General features: G+C 44.4%; 1 protein-coding gene across 1 annotated transcript; it reads right to left on the minus strand.

Moving 5' to 3' along the window:
* Positions 1 to 1,494: 1,494 nt before the first annotated feature.
* LOC125530075 (malonyl-coenzyme A:anthocyanin 3-O-glucoside-6''-O-malonyltransferase) lies at positions 1,495 to 3,101 on the minus strand. The gene has a single exon (XM_048694464.2). It carries the CDS (start codon positions 2,928 to 2,930, stop codon positions 1,608 to 1,610), a length of 1,323 nt encoding a protein of 440 aa, XP_048550421.2. The 5' UTR covers positions 2,931 to 3,101; the 3' UTR covers positions 1,495 to 1,607.
* Between the last annotated feature and the right edge of the window lie 13,883 nt (positions 3,102 to 16,984).

The following is a 16,984-nucleotide window of genomic DNA, read 5'->3' on the forward strand; positions in this document are numbered from 1 at the left end:
ACACGCGAGCGAGGGATGATGGTTTTGGGTGGGTCACGGTAGTCAGAAGCGGATGTGGCAGCGGTCCAGACGCCCGCAAAGTCCCCCTAGTTTTTCTCTGCTTCGCGGGAGAAAGTTTGTCCGAACCGCTTGGCGGTTCGATACAGGACCGCGTTGGATGTCAAAATACGTCGGGACCGCGCGGTCAAGACGTATGCAGGGCGGTTTGAGGGTCGACATTGGAGATGCCCTGGCGTACAACGATGCGGCCATGGCGCTCGGAGGAGACTTGGACGCATTTTGGTCATAAAAATTTAGACTTGTATTTTTTTGCGAGGTAAATTTTAGACTTTTGTTAGGGTATCTTCAACGCTGAACCCCAAACCGGCAATTGTATCTGTCCAGGACCAGTGGAGACTAGTCCGGAGATAGTGATGTGGGAGTCGGGCACCAACCTTGTCTCCAAACATTCCCCTATGTTATACTTAGTCCGTGCTCAACTAAATAATCTTTTGTCAAACATGTCAAAATAACCACATGATTCTGTTAGAAAATAACAACTAGCTTATTGTTGGGTGGAGGGCTACTAATCCATGTGCTAGCATAGCTTCCGCCAAATGCTTCAGCATTTAAACTAGCTTCCGCCAAATTACGCAAGTAATTAGCATGAACTAGTAACTTGCTTAAGCATTTAAACTACGTTCCGCCAGATAAACTAGTAGCCAGCCTGCTTGTTTATGCCAAATGAGCATTTGGAAAGAGAAAACGAAGGAAGAAAATTATGAAGCAAAGTGATTAGCGGGTTCCGCCAAACGCTAAGCAATGCTAGTCCTTTCATCAAACCGCATCAGCGGTCTTCCGCCATCCAGGCGGAGAGTAGAGGGTATACGATGACTTTTTATTCATTATACGGATGTCCGGACTTTCGCAAAACTCCTTATTGTTTGGTACCGGTTTATGAAAAAACAAACGTCGGGACGTGTCGGTAAACCAATACCGGATTGCTTTGGATGACAAATTGTGTCCGGACAGTGCGGTCTGGATGCTTGCGGGAGGTTTGAAGGCCCGCTTTCGAGATGCCTTAAGTGTACATTCATATTACCATGTAGAATGACTCGCTATACTTAAGTCGCCTATTAAATTGTTTTTTTGCGTCATTAGATTAAGATCCAGCAACCATTCTTCTTTTCCCTTTCCCTAACATTTTTTTCTTCAAACCATTCATTTTTTCAAGAAAATTCTGATCTATTCATCATTTGTAAAAGGCGGCACAAAGAGCACTTGAAGTAGCGAAATTTATATTTAGATCCGTAAACCACCTAGCAACGACTACAAACACTGGAACGAGCCGAAGTCACATAACTGTCATCACCCTTCCTCACCGGGCCAGGCAAATTTTGTTGTAGTAGATAATTGAGAAGTCATAGACTTACAGGAGCAGCATCGATGAAAAGAAGCGTACATCGTAAGGAAACTTGTAGACGCACAAACGCGTTTCGCTGTGAAATCACGCCATCACAGAAACATCACTTATATTCACTTTGTAAGCAGCAGTTATTACACAGAACATAACCAAACATCTTATCGCGCATGCACTTAAAAGGACAATGCCGTTATTACACATACTCCTACGACGAAAGCGCGATGGCATCGGCAAAGCACTCGTTGAAACGCTCCATGGCACCCGCCGGCAAAGAGATGCCCACCTCCACCCCCCCGCCGCCGCCGCGCGCCTCTGCCACGGACATCGCGCCGGTCCTCGCCACCGACACGACGTCCACCTTTGCCGGCCGCCCGAACCCAAAGTCCGTGTCGTACACGCGGAGCCTCGGCGACCCCGCGACCGTTAGCGGCAAGTCGCCCGCGCTGTACGCCTCGATGATGCGCTCCATCCACCCGTCCCAGTAGGCAGGCCCGCCGCGCACCACTCCGTCGATGGCCGTGGCGATCGCCGCGCACGCGGTGAGCAGACCGTCCGCGCCGGCGGCAGCGACATCCCTCCTGGGCACTGACGCGATGCACGGACCGAGGCAGTTCCCGAGGTACTCGTCGGGGACGGGGGGCTCCAGCCTCGTCCGGTGGTCCGCGGGTAAGAGGAAGTAGGCACGGCCATCGGTGCTTGGTTTAGCTCGGACGTAGCACTGCCAGATGAAGCCGAACGCCGCGATGATCGATGTGGCGCGAGGCGGCGGCACGCCACGGCGTTCCGCCTCGCCGGCGACGGCTTCTTTGATGCTCTGCAGGTGCTCCTTGGACAGCGTGAACGTGGCGAGGAGCTGCTGGACGACGGGCAAATCGGGGGGTTTCCCACCGTCGTCGTCGTCGTTGCTGGACAGCCTGGGCGCTGTGAAAGCGTCGTACAGGTCGTCTCGTGGGCGGATGATGGAGCGGTCGACCAAGGGCGGCTGAGGCGCGCTCGCACCGCTGCAGGCCGCCGCCGCCCAGGCCCAGGTGCGGAGGAAGTACGACGAGGACACCCCGTCGCAAGCGGCGTGGTGAACGGTCACGCCGATAGCGAGGCCGCCGCGCAGCACGGTGGCCTGCACGGCGAGCACGGCGCCGCCTTCGGGCAGCGGCGGCACAAGCGGCACGATCTTGGCAACCTCCGTAGGGTCGTCCGTGGCAAGCTCGCCGAAGCCGAGGTGGTGGTACTCGGCGACGGTGAAGGTGACGCCGTCGCCCGGCTGGTAGTGGAGCTCGTAGCGGTTGTGCGCGCCGGGGGTGAGGCGGAGGCGGCCGGCAAGAGGGTAAAATGCGGCGAGCGCATTGGACAGGGAGTCCGTGAGGTTGGAGAGGACGTCGCTGGTGGCGTCGGGGTAGAAGAAGACGCGCTCGACGGGCGTGGCGTGGAGCCACAGCGCGTCCAGGTAGGTGAGCGGCAGAGAGCGCTCGTGGAGCGCGGCGCCGGCCGGCGAGGGCGCGACGAGGGAGGTGCGCAGGACGCGAGCCATCGGGCGAGCACTAGCAGGTCTGCGAGGAGTGTGATGCTGGGGACTGGAGCACTGCCTGCTTGGTGCACGATCTCTCCTAATCCATTCAATGCGAAGGTACAGGCAGTCAGGCACCTACATGGCCACTTGGCCAGCATGAGTGGTTGATGCGGGCGTGGCTCCTGCCGCGGGGCCTGGCGGTCTTCAATTTCTACCGGACATCCAAGGCCGACTTCGTTCTCGGCTTGGGCACCGACACGCTGGGTCTCACCACTCACATGCCATGCCCCCGTCCTTCCTAGGCGCCCAAGAGCTACGGCGCGGTCTGGGCTGTCGGCAGCAGCGTCTACGCCCTCGACAACGGCTGGGAGGCCAGCACAGCGGCCGCTTCGAGATGCTCTGCCGCGGGCCGCGCCGGCGTTCTAGCCGGACGGCGTCACGTCCCGCGTCCTGCGTCCGGACGGCTCAACCACGCGTGCTCCTGTCCTTAGTCGATACACAAACGGCGGCACCTTCTCCTTCGACGCGAGGCGGCGAGCGTGCGCGCTCCATGGCCGCCGGATCCTGCTGCCTTTGAGCGACGCGGAGCACTTGGTCGGTGGGTGGGTTGGCCTGTGGTCGCAGCGTGTAGCACACATCATCGAGTGCACGGTGGTCTCGCCTAGATCCAACAGGGATGCCTGCTGGTAGGACCAAGAGAAACCAACCTGCACGTCGACGATTCAGTCTTTTTTTTGCATATTCGTGTTTTTTTGCTTGCAAATAGGACCCCATAACATACGAAGTTACGAACTTTCAGGACCAAAAAAAAAAACAAATTTAGGGTCAGTAAAAAAGTGTACTATTCTGAACCCAATTTGTCTTTTTTACTTAGAGCTATTCATATGTCCAAATGATTTGAAATTTAAGCGCGCCTCACGCATCAAATTATCTATCATGCAAAAAAATTAAATTTGATTTTTTGCATTTTCTATGAATTTTTTCTTAACCAGACGGAGATGAGTCTAGGCTCAGAACGGATATTCGAGATATATGTTGTTACTTTCCAAAACCTGCACGTTTGGAAAGAACATGTTCTACGAGATGCGCTGGAGAGTTTATTATCTTGATCTTAGAGCATCTGCAATGCGGACTAAAATAGCCACAATATTGGTTCGCGAATGCGTATGTAGGTAGTGAGACAAGAGCCGGCCATCCAACTCTAGATATCAAACGATTCGAACACATTTCAAAAGGTCTGTGAACAAACTGGGCAAATTTCAGGCAAGGACAATTTTCATTTGAACCGGACCAGATTGATCAAATTCATTACATTTTTGACATATTTGAACTAAATAAAAGCACGTGACACTTTTTTAATCTGGTCTAAACGTTTGTTGGGCATGGCGGCATTTGTGTTCCACGTCATGTTTTCACCACATTTAGAAAGCTCAACGGTTGTTACCTTGAGAAGTGCAGTTGCGGAAGAGGAAGAATAAGACATGAAGCACGACTCACATTGGACAACAGGCGTGCACACGTCCCATGTCCTACTCGTTCTGATCGGAATCCTCTATGTCGACGATGCTAAACGCGAATGTGCTAGCCTCGTGGTCGTTGTGCCGGGGCACGAACCGCGGGGGCGGTGTCACTAGTGCAGAATCAGGCTATATTTCCGATTTGTAAGGACCTTTAGTGCCTGTTCGGTAACCTGCACTAAAGGGTGGGGACTAACCCCCCCCCCCCCCCCCCTAATCCCGGTTCAACACGAACCGGGACCAAAGGCCCACCAGGTGGCACGAGCCCGCGCCGAAGGGCTGGAGGCCTTTGTCCCGGTTGGTTACACCAATCGGGACTAAAAGGTTTAGGGGTTATGGGTTTATGATTTATTTTTTCTTTTAGTTTTGTGTTTTCCATTTAATTCTTTTTCATTTCAAATATATTTTACGCTACTATATTATTGTACATGTTATGCATATATGTAAATAGAATTTCTCATGGAACTGATCATACATATATATATATATATATATATATATATATATATATATATATATATATATATATATATATATATATATATGGGTCACGCTATTCGTCACCCTGGTTAAGGAATAGTTATTGTTCACCCCTCTCTATTTTGACATCAATGCACCGTGTTTTTATGTTTCGTAAATTTTGTCTTATTTCATACATAAAAAGAGAACGTAAAAAAATATGTACTCGCTGTAAAAAATATTTTATATTACGTAAAATTATGAATGTAAAAACATAGTGTAAAACATACATAAAATATGATTTTTCTGGTCTTATAACTATATTTTTATTTTTTTAAAACCAAATTTTACATATTGAATCAATCTGCACGTAACTATTTATATTTTAAACATAATTTATTTAGAAAGCGATCGTAAGATTACCTCGGGTGAAGAGTAACTTATTCTGCATCCTGTATATATATATACAATTTCTCCTACAATTTGCAGATCATTACATGGAGGCATTACAACTTGTAATAGTATTCTTCTTTGATATCTATGACCTGGTCGAGCGAAAATCCTACTATTTTCTCTTGAATTGCTCGTACGCGATCATCTGGTAAGAGCTTATCTTGCATCTTCTTTATTTTTAAAAAAGGAGATCAATATGCATGTATTAGTTGTGTGTATATATATATTAGATAATGATGTAAAAATTGTGAATAGTGTTCTGGCAAACGTACTCATCGCTCTCTATCATTTCTGCTCCTTTCGGACGTCATCATGCGAATATACTCGCAAACATAGTATGCACACAAATTAGTCCCCGACGCGTGCTTCAGGGCCTTTACGAGAATAGATTTCAATCAGATAATAATTAATCAATTATGATAATGGTATTTAAACTAGAATTAAAGAGATGATAGCTAGCTAGTACTAGCTACTTAATTAGTTACCTTGGGTCAGCACCAGTTCAACTTTTGTTTCCATTGGCCTTTAACCTGTTTGATGAACTTTTTCCAAGCCCTGTCCGCCGGTAAAGAAAATGAATAAAGGAGTTACTAATTAGTTGATATCAGAAAATGACGAACTAAAGAGGTCGACATATAGTTCGATAATGATTGAAATTACCTGTCGACCATCCCCCTCACGATTGAGTAGTCATTAACGTATTTAAGTAGTGAGTCCAGTACTTGAACTCTTCCCTCGTCAACTTCAACAATTAGCAGGATCCAGTGAAAATTGCATGCGCACACGTTTGTATAACTAGAGAATACCCCGCGCGTTGCTGCGGGAATCGATTGCAATATATTTCAGTGATTTCATTGTATGAAGTCTCCATAGTTCAATTAATAAAATATGAACTAAAGCTAAAAATAAATATTATATCTTGTACGTCGTCCATCTCAAAATAAATGCCTTAACTTTATACGAACTTTAGTACAAAGTTGTACTAAAATTGAGACACTTATTTTGAGGCAAAGTTCGTATAAAGTTGAGGCACTTACTTTGGGACCGAGGGAGTATTTGATTATTTTGTACTCCCTCCGTTCCTAAATATTTGTCTTTCTAGACATTTCAAATAGACTACTACATACGGATGCATGTACACATGTTTTAGAGTGTAGATTCACTCATTTTGCTTCATGTGTAGTCACTTGTTGAAATATCTAGAAAGACAAATATTTAGGAACAGAGGGACTAGTCAGAAAATATTTTGAATATAAGTGGCATAACGTAATGGAAAACTCTTTTCATGCATTTTGAGTGGACCTTTGATGAGGTGGCATGTGTGGTGAGGTGAAAGGTGTGCATGAGATCAACTAATAATGGAAAACTTTTTCTCAATGCATGTGGTGGTGGGCCTTTGATGAGGTGGCATATGTGCATGTTGAGATAAATAGGATAGTGGGGATTAACTTCTTATGTATATATGATTAAGCGGGCATGTGCATAACTCATCAACTACACTTATTAACATCTAGTAAGCAAAAACATATTTTATAGTACAAGACAGTGTGACTCACCCGAAGCTGTAAGGAAGTAGTATCTCTAGTTGGGTATTTAGGTGCTTCAAGAACTGTAGCAAGCTTTCCTCTGTGTATAGTCGATCATATTCTTGTAACCATGTATTTTCATTAATGGTATTTGGGTTAATGAACCCAATGCCATAACGTCCAACTTTTTTCATTTCATACATCTTCATTCTGCATAATATCACAGAAAAGAATATAGTGAGGATAATTACAGGTAATGAACGAGCACTACAGCTAGTTAGGGACTTAAATTACAGAAAGAAATCACTTACAAACAATAGCAACTGGCGATAAATTTGTCGAGTGCATCTTGATTGAATAACCGAAACATTTCTTGAAACCTAACCCACAAATCCTTTTCATGGAAGTAATGCTCTGCCTTGACTCTCACCATGAGGGACTCTCTCCCGGTAGTCTTTAATTCTCTTATGTACCATTCATGCAATTCATACATTCTCATTGATAGACGCGGCGGGATCTCCTCAGGCTTGACCAGAGGTTCGCCGCGGGCATATTTCCATTTTAGTTCCTCCTCTTTAAATGTTTCGATGGCCTAGATGCCTAGGAGTTGTTCTACAGTGACACCGGCCTCTTCAGCCTGCCTTCTACGATCGTCGGTTATTACCAGCTGATCGATGCCGGTACTCACATGTGTTGTTACAATGAGCGGGGGGATCGATTGCATCGCCTGTTCTCCTAGCTGGGAACAATTTTCCCGCTTTTTTGGCAGCTGCTTGGCTCGAGTTTGAGCTCGACTCCTTCTTTTTATGTGCATGATATGACTTCTTGATTTGGCGCTCATAGTCTGAGTCCCTATGCTTGACAGCTGGTGGTTGAGCCATATCAATAAAGTGCTGAATGACATGCTCTGATACTTTCTCCTCTGGTGGCGGGGGTGGTTTTGGTCCAAAATTGGCCTTCACTTGGGCCCTCACTTCAGCTTCGTTTTCCGTGTCAGTCAGGTCATAAGGCAACCTCGGAAGAGGCTTGAGGTTTGGAACAAATCTATATTTCTTTCCTCCTATTGCACCGCTAGCCGCCGTAGTTGCGGCACCTCTCTTCCGCTGTTGCTGAGGCGGTGGAGCCCACTGAGGCGGCGGACATGGCTGACACGGTGCCTGACTTGAAGGAGGAGTCGGCTGATGCGGTGCCGGACTTGGAGGAGGAGGAGTCGGCTGACGCGGTGCCGGACTTGGAGGAGGAGGAGTGGGCTGCCGCGGTGGCGGACTTGGAGGAGCAGGAGTCTGCTAACGCGGTGGTGGACTTGGAGAATCGAGAGTCTACTGACGTAGTGTCGGACTTGGAGGAGGAGCCGGCTGACGCGATGTCGATGGCCCTAGAAAGACGATGCAATCCTTTCTCTATAGAATGATATGATGTATGGCCTCTCGAAGTGTGCACTCGTCGTCACCTCCAGGAATGTCAAGCTCTAGCCTCGAATATTGTGCCACCACTTCATCAACCCCGACACGAGCATATCCAGCTGGGATCGAATTGCAATGGAAGGTTGCTTTAGGGGGATTGGTATAAGCATAGCCGTCCACCACCTTCATGGACATGTTCTTCATTTTAAAGTGTAGCTCACAAGTTGTCGTATCTATGATATCATCCACAGGATATCTATCCATCAATGCATCATCGCCCGGGGTGGAAACCACGCTGCTTCTCGGCATGGATGGGACAATGCTATCCAATGCTGGATCCGCTAGCTGCTGCCGCTGCTGAGCCCCCCTTTTCCTAGCTAAGTGAGTCGATCTGCTGCTGTTGCCGCTTGAAGGCGAGTTCTAACTCCGCGTGCTTTGATTCTACGATGTGAAGGCGGTCTGCTTCCTGCTTCCTCTCCTCCTCCTCCAGCTTCCTCTTCCGCTCCTCCTGCTGCTTCTTCTTGCATGGCTTCTGTAGTCGGTGTTCCAGTCCGCAACCCCTCAAACCACGGAACAACGCCTTTGCCTCATGTTCTTCCCAGGTGTTCAGGATTCTTCAGGGCGCGCGTAAGCTCGTCGTTCTCTCTGTTGGGCGCGAACACCCCCGTTCGAGCCTCTTCTATTGCAACAAGTAAATTGTCATCGGCTCCTTTAAGACTTGCCCGCTCCAAAACGTCGCCTATCTTTGGGTCCAACTCCCCCCATGCGCATAGAACTAAGTCCTGCACCTGGGGGCCAGCTTAATGTAACTGGAGTGACCCCTGCATCCATCATCTATTGCTAAGGGAGATCCCACTTAGGTCGGGCCATCTCGTAGCCACCTGGCCCCAGCTTATGGTGCCACTTCTTTTTCGCGGCATTAATCTTGTTTATTCTCGATCGTTCCTGAGCTACTTTCAATTCCTTGAATTTCACGAAAGTGTCCCAATGATCTCTTTCCTTCTCCAGTGTTCCCTTGAATTCTGGAGTCTTCTTTCCTGCATTGACGTACGCGGCCCATATATTTTTCTTGTGGTTTTTGAATGCTATCACCATCTTCTTAAGAGTAGAGTTCTTGACTTTCTCCAGATCTACATCTGTCCAATGATCTGGTAGGGTGAAATGTGACATGAGAGATTCCCAAAGCAGATCTTTTGCTCTTTGGTCGACAAAAGTAACATCTGGATCTTCCTTTGCTGCCTTTTTCCATTCTTGAATGGAGATCGGGATTTGGCCCCTGGCAATAACTCCGCATTGATGAATGAACTTGTTCGCATTCTTCTTAGGTTCGTGCAGTTCGCCATTAGGTTTTATGGCATCGATGTTGTACTTTACGTCATCCTTCAACTTTTTGGCTGGGCCTCGAACTGTCCTGCTGCTTGTAGAAGACTTGCTCGATCCGTAGGGCTAAAAGAAGAAAGATCGATTCGTTAATAACAACATTTCCTTCGTTATCATTGTTCTGGACTTCATCTATTCGTTTGTCTTCATCAAATATCATGCCCTCACCGGTAGGCTTCAGATATTGTGAGCCGTCATCTTCTTCATTCCCATCTAGGCCCGGGGAGCGTATGATGTCGGATAGAGTCTCTTCTCCTTCTCTGCCGGTATTGTCCATAAATTTTATTTAACTAATCCAGAAGAAAGATAAAACAATTTAGTATTCAAATTAGAATGCATGCATGCAATCAATAAGGAAAAATTGAATCATAGTAGATAATATGCATCTCGAATAATCTAGATATTTAATATGCATCATCAAATATAATCTCGAATACATCGTCTTGAATATTATCGAATAATATAATCTCGAATACATCGTCTCGAATATTATCGAATAATATAATCTCAAATACATCATCTCGAATATTATCTTGAATACATCACTAGCTAATACAGATCGAATATTATCGAATAATCTAGTTCACTCGAGGTGGACACCCAAAGAGAAGTAACCATCACTGGATCATAGCTCGGGTGAGATCCCTGAAGAACTTGCTAGGTATTGGAGAACCTGACGTCCAACGCAACCATGTAGCGATGGACGTGCTCTTCCTCCTCCCTGATACAGTGGCGTACCACCTCCGCGGGGGATGCCAGCCTCCGCACCGAATGTGGCCCACGCGCCTGCCACCAAAGAAGCCCCGGGTTGACGACGGGACCCGGGTTCCTCACCAAGATGCGCGCCCCCTGAAGGTAGCGCCTCCCAGTGCCAGCTCGGTGGAGCCCGGTCCCGGACATGGCGCCTCTGAAGTAGGACGTCGTCGCGAATGGGTCGACGACGTGGATGCGGGCCAGGCATCATTGAGGTCGAGAACAAATTCTATGCAAATGTAACATTTTTTAAATGCTTGGATTGTGATTTCTTATATAAGAGGAACCTTTAGTCCCTGGCTAGGAACAAGATTCAGAATCGTAACGGATTCTCTTAACCCTTAAGGGATTTAACAAAATGGCGTCATTCTGGATGTGCAGAAAACGGTCCATATTTTTCAGATCTCATCTACCCTTCTATATGTCACGTTGTCTAGTGTCAAAGGATTCAAGAAAACCATGGCTTCATCATTAGCCGGAAGTAACAGGTGCATGATGGTATGAAGCTCTCCAAAGTTGTTTTGGAACGGAGTCCCGGATAGGATAATTAGCTTTTTGGTACGAAGTTTAGCAAGAGCCTTCCGAATATCGCTATTTGGAAGGCGTTTGCTGAACTTCGTACCAAAAAGCAAATTATCCTATCAGGAACTCCGTTCCAAAATAATTTTGGAGAGCCTCGTACCATCATGCGCATGTTACTTCCGGCTAATGATGAAGTGATACGTCTCCAACGTATCTATAATTTTTTATTGTTCCATGTTATTATATTATCAATCTTGGATGTTTTATAATCATTTTATAGTCATTTATGTCATTTTTTGCACTAACCTATTGACATAGTGCGAAGTGCCAGTTGCTGTTTTTTTGCATGTTTTTACATCGCAGAAAATTAATACCAAACGGAGTCCAAATGCAACGAAACTTTATGAAGATTTCTTATGGACCAGAAGACACCTAATGGGCCAAGGCTGCACCTGGGGGTGCCTCGAGGAGAGCACAACCCACCAGGGCGCGCCAGAAGGCCCAGGCGCGCCCTGGTGGGTTGTGCCCACCTCGGGTGCCCCCCGGGCCGCCTCTTTGCTCTATAAATATCCCAATATTCCAGAAACCCTAGGGGAGTCGACGAAAATCAATTCCAGCCGCCGCAGAGTCCAGAACCACCAGATCCAATCTAGACACCATCATAGAGGGGTTCACCACTTCCATTGGTGCCTCTGCGATGATGCATGAGTAGTTCTTTGTAGACCTTCGGGTCCATAGTTAGTAGCTAGATGGCTTCCTCTCAATACAATGGTCTCTTGGAGATCCATTTGATGTAACTCTTTTTGGGTGTGTTTGTTGGCATCGGATGAACTTTGAGTTTATGGTCAGATCTATCTTTTTATATCGATGAAATTTATTTGAGTTTCTTTGATCTCTTATATGCATGATTGCTTATAGCCTCGTATTTCTTCTCCGATATTTGGGTTTTGTTTGGCCAACTTGATCTATTTATCTTGCAATGGGAAGAGGTGCTTTGTAGTAGGTTCGATCTTACGGTGCTTGATCCCAGTGAAAGAAGGGGAACCGGCACATATGTATCGTTGCTACTAAGGATAAAACGATGGGGTCTATCTCTACATAGATAGATCTTGTCTACATCATGTCCTCGTTCTTATTGCATTACTCCGTTTCTCCATGAACTTAATACACTAGATGCATGCTGGATAGTGGTCGATGTGTGGAGTAATAGTAGTAGATGCAGGTAGGAGTCGGTCTAGTAATCTTGGACGTGATGCCTATATAATGATCATTGCTTGGATATCGTCATGAGTATTTGAAGTTCTATCAATTGCACAACAATAATTTGTTTACCCACTGTTTGCTATTTTTCTCGAGAGAAGCCACTACTGAAACCTACATCCCCGGGTCTCTTCTTTAATATATTTGCCTTTGCGATCTATTTTCCTTTGCTTTTATTTTCAGATCTATTAAACCAAAAATACAAAACAACTTGCTGCAGTTTAGTTTATTTGGCGTTCGATCTATCAATCTACTATAATTTATTCACGTCTGTTTGCCAATTTCTAGCGCCGCTACCCGAAAGGGATTGACAACCCCTTTTACACGTCAGGTTGCGAGTAGTTGTTATTTGTGTGCAGGTGCTGTTTACGTTGTGTGGTAACCCACAAGTATAGGGGATCGCAACAGTTTTCGAGGGTAAAGTATTCAACCCAAATTTATTGATTCGACACAAGGGGAGCCAAAGAATACTCTCAAGTATTAGCAGCTGAGTTATCAATTCAACCACACCTGAAAACTTAGTATCTGTAGCAAAGCGTTTAGTAGCAAAGTAATATGATAGTAGTGGTAACGGTAGCAAAAGGTAACAGTAACAAAAGTAATGTTTTTGGTATTTTGTAGTTATGATAGCAATAGCAATGGAAAGTAAATAAGCGAAGAACAATATATGGAAAACTCGTAGGCAATGGATCAGTGATGGAGAATTATGCCGGATGCGGTTCGTCATGTAATAGTCATAACCTAGGGTGACACAGAACTAGCTTCAGTTCATCAATGTAATGTAGGCATGTATTCCGAATATAGTCATACGTTCTTATGGAAAAGAACTTGCATGACATCTTTTGTCCTACCCTCCCATGGCAGCGGGGTCCTTACGGAAACTAAGGGATATTAAGGCCTCCTTTTAATAGAGTACCGAAACAAAGCATTAACACATAGTGAATACATGAACTCCTCAAACTATGGTCATCACCGGTAAGTATCCCGATTATTGTCACTTCAGGGTTAACAGATCATAACACATAATAGGTGACTATAGACTTGCAATATAGGATCAAGAACACTCATATATTGATGAAAACATAATAGGTTCAGATCTGAAATCATGGCACTCGGGCCCTAGTGACAAGCATTAAGCATTGCAAAGTCATAGCAACATCAATCTCAGAACATAGTGGATACTAGGGATCAAACCCTAACAAAACTAACTCGATTACATGATAAATCTCATCCAACCCATCACCGTCCAGCAAGCCTACGATGGAATTACTCACGCACGGCGGTGAGCATCATGAAATTGGTGATGGAGGATGGTTGATGATGACGATGGCGACGGATTCCCCTCTCCGGAGCCCCGAACGGACTCCAGATCAGCCCTCCCGAGAGGTTTTAGGGTTTTGCGGCGGCTCCATATCGTAAAACGCGATGAATTCTTCTCTCTGATTTTTTTCTCGCCGAAACTCAATATATAGAGTTGGAGTTGGAGTCGGTGGAGCTCCAGGGGGCCCATGAGGTAGGGGGGCGCGCCATAGGGGGCAGGTGCGCCCCCACCCTCGTGGACAGGTGGTGGGCTCCCTGGCCTTCATCTTTTGCAGGTATTTTTTATATTTTCCAAAAAGTTGCTCCGTGAAGTTTCAGGTCATTTCGAGAACGTTTGCTTCTGCACATAAATAACACCATGGTAATTCTGCTGAAAACAACGTCAGTCCGGGTTAGTTCCATTCAAATCATGCAAGTTAGAGTCCAAAAATAGAGCAAAAGTGTTTGGAAAAGTAGATACGACGGAGACGTATTATTGTGTTGCTTGGTTCTCCTACTGGTTCGATAACCTTGGTTTCACATCTGAGGGAAATACCTACCGCCATTGTGCTGCATCATCCCTTCCTCTTTGGGGAAATACCGACGTAGCTTCAAGCGACATCAAAAGGAATTTTTGGCGCTGTTGTCGGGGAGGATACATATACCAGGTTCCTAATCACAAATCTCATCTCCTCACAATTTACATTATTTGCCATTTGCCTCTTGTTTTCCTCTCCCCCACTTCACAAAAATTTGCCGTTTTATTCGCCCCTCTTTTTCGTTCGCCGTTTTCTTGTTAGATCTGTTTTTTAGTGCAATCTTATTGCATAGTCATCATGACTCAAGAGAACACCAAGTTGTGTGATTTCTCAAATACCAACAACAATGATTTTATTGGTACTCCACTTGCTCCTACCACTGCTAGTGCGGAGTCTTGTGATATTAATACTGCTTTGCTAAATCTTGTTATGAAAGACCAATTTTCCGGTACTCCTAATGAGGATGCCGCATCCCATCTTAATACCTTCGTAGAATTATGCGATATGCAAAATAAAAAAGATGTGGACAATGATGTGGTGAAGATAAAATTATTTCCATTTTCTTTGCGTGATTCTGCAAAAATTTGGTTCCCTTCTTTGCCTCGTAATAGTGTCGATTCTTGGAATAAGTGCAAAGATGCTTTTATCACTAAGTATTTTCTGCCCGCAAAAATTATTTCCATTAGAACCCAGATCATGAATTTCAAGCAACTTGAACACGAGCATGTTGCACAATCTTGGAAAAGGATGAAAATGATGCTAAGGAATTGCCCTACTCATGGGTTAAATCTTTGGATGATCATACAAAATTTTTATGCGGGGTTGAATTTTGTTTCTCGTAATGTTTTAGATTCCGCAGCGGGTGGTACTTTTATGGAAATTACTTTGGGTGAAGCCACCAAATTGCTTGATAATATCATGGCAAATTATTCACAATGGCATATCGAAAGAGCTCCTGCTAGTAAAAAGGTTAATTTGGTTGAAGAAAATTTCTTCTTTGAGTGAAAAGTTGATGCTCTTATGAAAATGGTTGCTAGTTAAAGTTTTCCTATTTATTTCAATGATGTGCCTTTGTCTACTTTTATTGAGAAAAATAGTGATGCCGTAGATGTGAATTTTATCTCTCGAAATGATTCCAACAACAATGCTTATAGAGGTAATTTTAATCCTAGGCCTTTTCCTAGTAATTCCTCTAATAATTATGGTAATTCCTATGGAAATCCTTCTTATAATAATAATAGGAGCACCTCTGATTTTGAGAATAATGTTAAAGAATTTATCAACACGCAAAAAGTTTTCAACACTAGCATAGAAGAAAAGTTGAATAAGATTGATGATTTGTCTAGAAGTGTTGATAGAATTTCTCATGATGTGGAAAGTCTCAGGATGAAATTTTTTGTGACTAAGGTAGAGGAATCAATTAAAGCTCTTTATGTTTCTATGGATGAAAGTAATAAAAGAACTGCTATGCTTAGAGCTAAAAGAGAATTCTTAGAAAAAGCGTTTTCTAATGATTACTTTCGCAAAAGTGATGAAGATCTTAAAATGATTGGTGTTTCTTCTATTGATTCCTTGTTTAATAAAGTTAATATTGATGAAAAAGGGACTGGATAATAGTCAACTTTAGTTATAAGGCATCCCGATATTTTGGAGGGTGTAAATCTTGTTGAGAAAATTGGGTTTGAAGAGGTCAAAACTTTAGCTAGTGATGTGCCCACTCTTTTGGATTACAGAGACTTTAATTATGATGATTGATTGTATTTCCTTGTTGCAATCCATGATAAATTCACCCCATGCTTATGAAAAAAAATAATGCTTTTATTAAACATATTGTTGATGCTATGATGAACTTTGAGTTTATGATCAGATCTATCTTTTATATCCATGAAAGTTATTTGAGTTTCTTTGATCTCTCATATGCATGATTTCTTATAGCCTCGTATTTATTCTTTGAGATTTTGGTATTGTTTGGCCAACTTGATCTATTTATCTTGCAAGGGGAAGAGGTGCTTTGTAGTGGGTTCGATCTTACGGTGCTTGTTCTAAGTGACAGAAGGGGAACCGACACGTAAGAATCGTTGCTACTAAGGATAAAACGATGGGGTCTATCTCTACATATATAGACCTTGTCTAAATCATGTCATCGTTCTTATTGCATCACTTCGTTTCTCCATGACCTTAATACACTAGATGCATGCTGGATAGCGGTCGATGTGTGGAGTAATAGTAGTAGATGCAAGCAGGAGTTGGTCCAATAATCTTGGACATCATGCCTATATAATGATCATTGCCTGGATATCGTCATGAGTATTTGAAGTTCTATCAATTGCCCAACAGTAATTTTCTTACCCACGGTTTGCTATTTTTCTCGAGAGAAGCCACTAGTGAAACCTACGACCCCCCGGTCTCTTCTTTAATATATTTGCCTTTGCGATCTATTTTCCTTTGCTTTTATTTTTCAGATCTATTAAACCAAAAATACCTTGCTGCAATTTATTTTATTTGGTGTTCGATCTATCAATCTACTACAATTTATTCATGTCCGTTTGCCAATTCCTGGCGCAGCTACCCGAAAGGGATTGACAACCCCTTTTACACATCGGGTTGCGAGTAGTTGTTATTTGTGTGCAGGTGTTGTTTACGTTGTGTTGCTTGGTTCTCCTACTGGTTCGATAACCTTGGTTTCACATCTGAGGGAAATACCTACCGCCGCTATGCTGCATCATCCCTTCCTCTTTGGGTAAATACCGATGTAGCTTCAAGCGACATCATGAAGCCATGTATTTCTTCAATACTTTGACATACAAGACAAAGTGATATATCAACTTGTGGACATCCATCATGAAGCCATGTATTTCTATATACATCTAATCATCTAGTAAAAAATGTCAAAATTCTTGCATCTATGTCAAAATTCCTCACAGATGTCAAAATTCTTGCATCTATACATATTGGATCAAATAC

Source organism: Triticum urartu, chromosome 2A (genome assembly GCF_056163025.1).
Source record: "Triticum urartu cultivar PI428250 chromosome 2A, HENAU_Tu73, whole genome shotgun sequence".
NCBI lineage: Eukaryota > Viridiplantae > Streptophyta > Magnoliopsida > Poales > Poaceae > Triticum > Triticum urartu.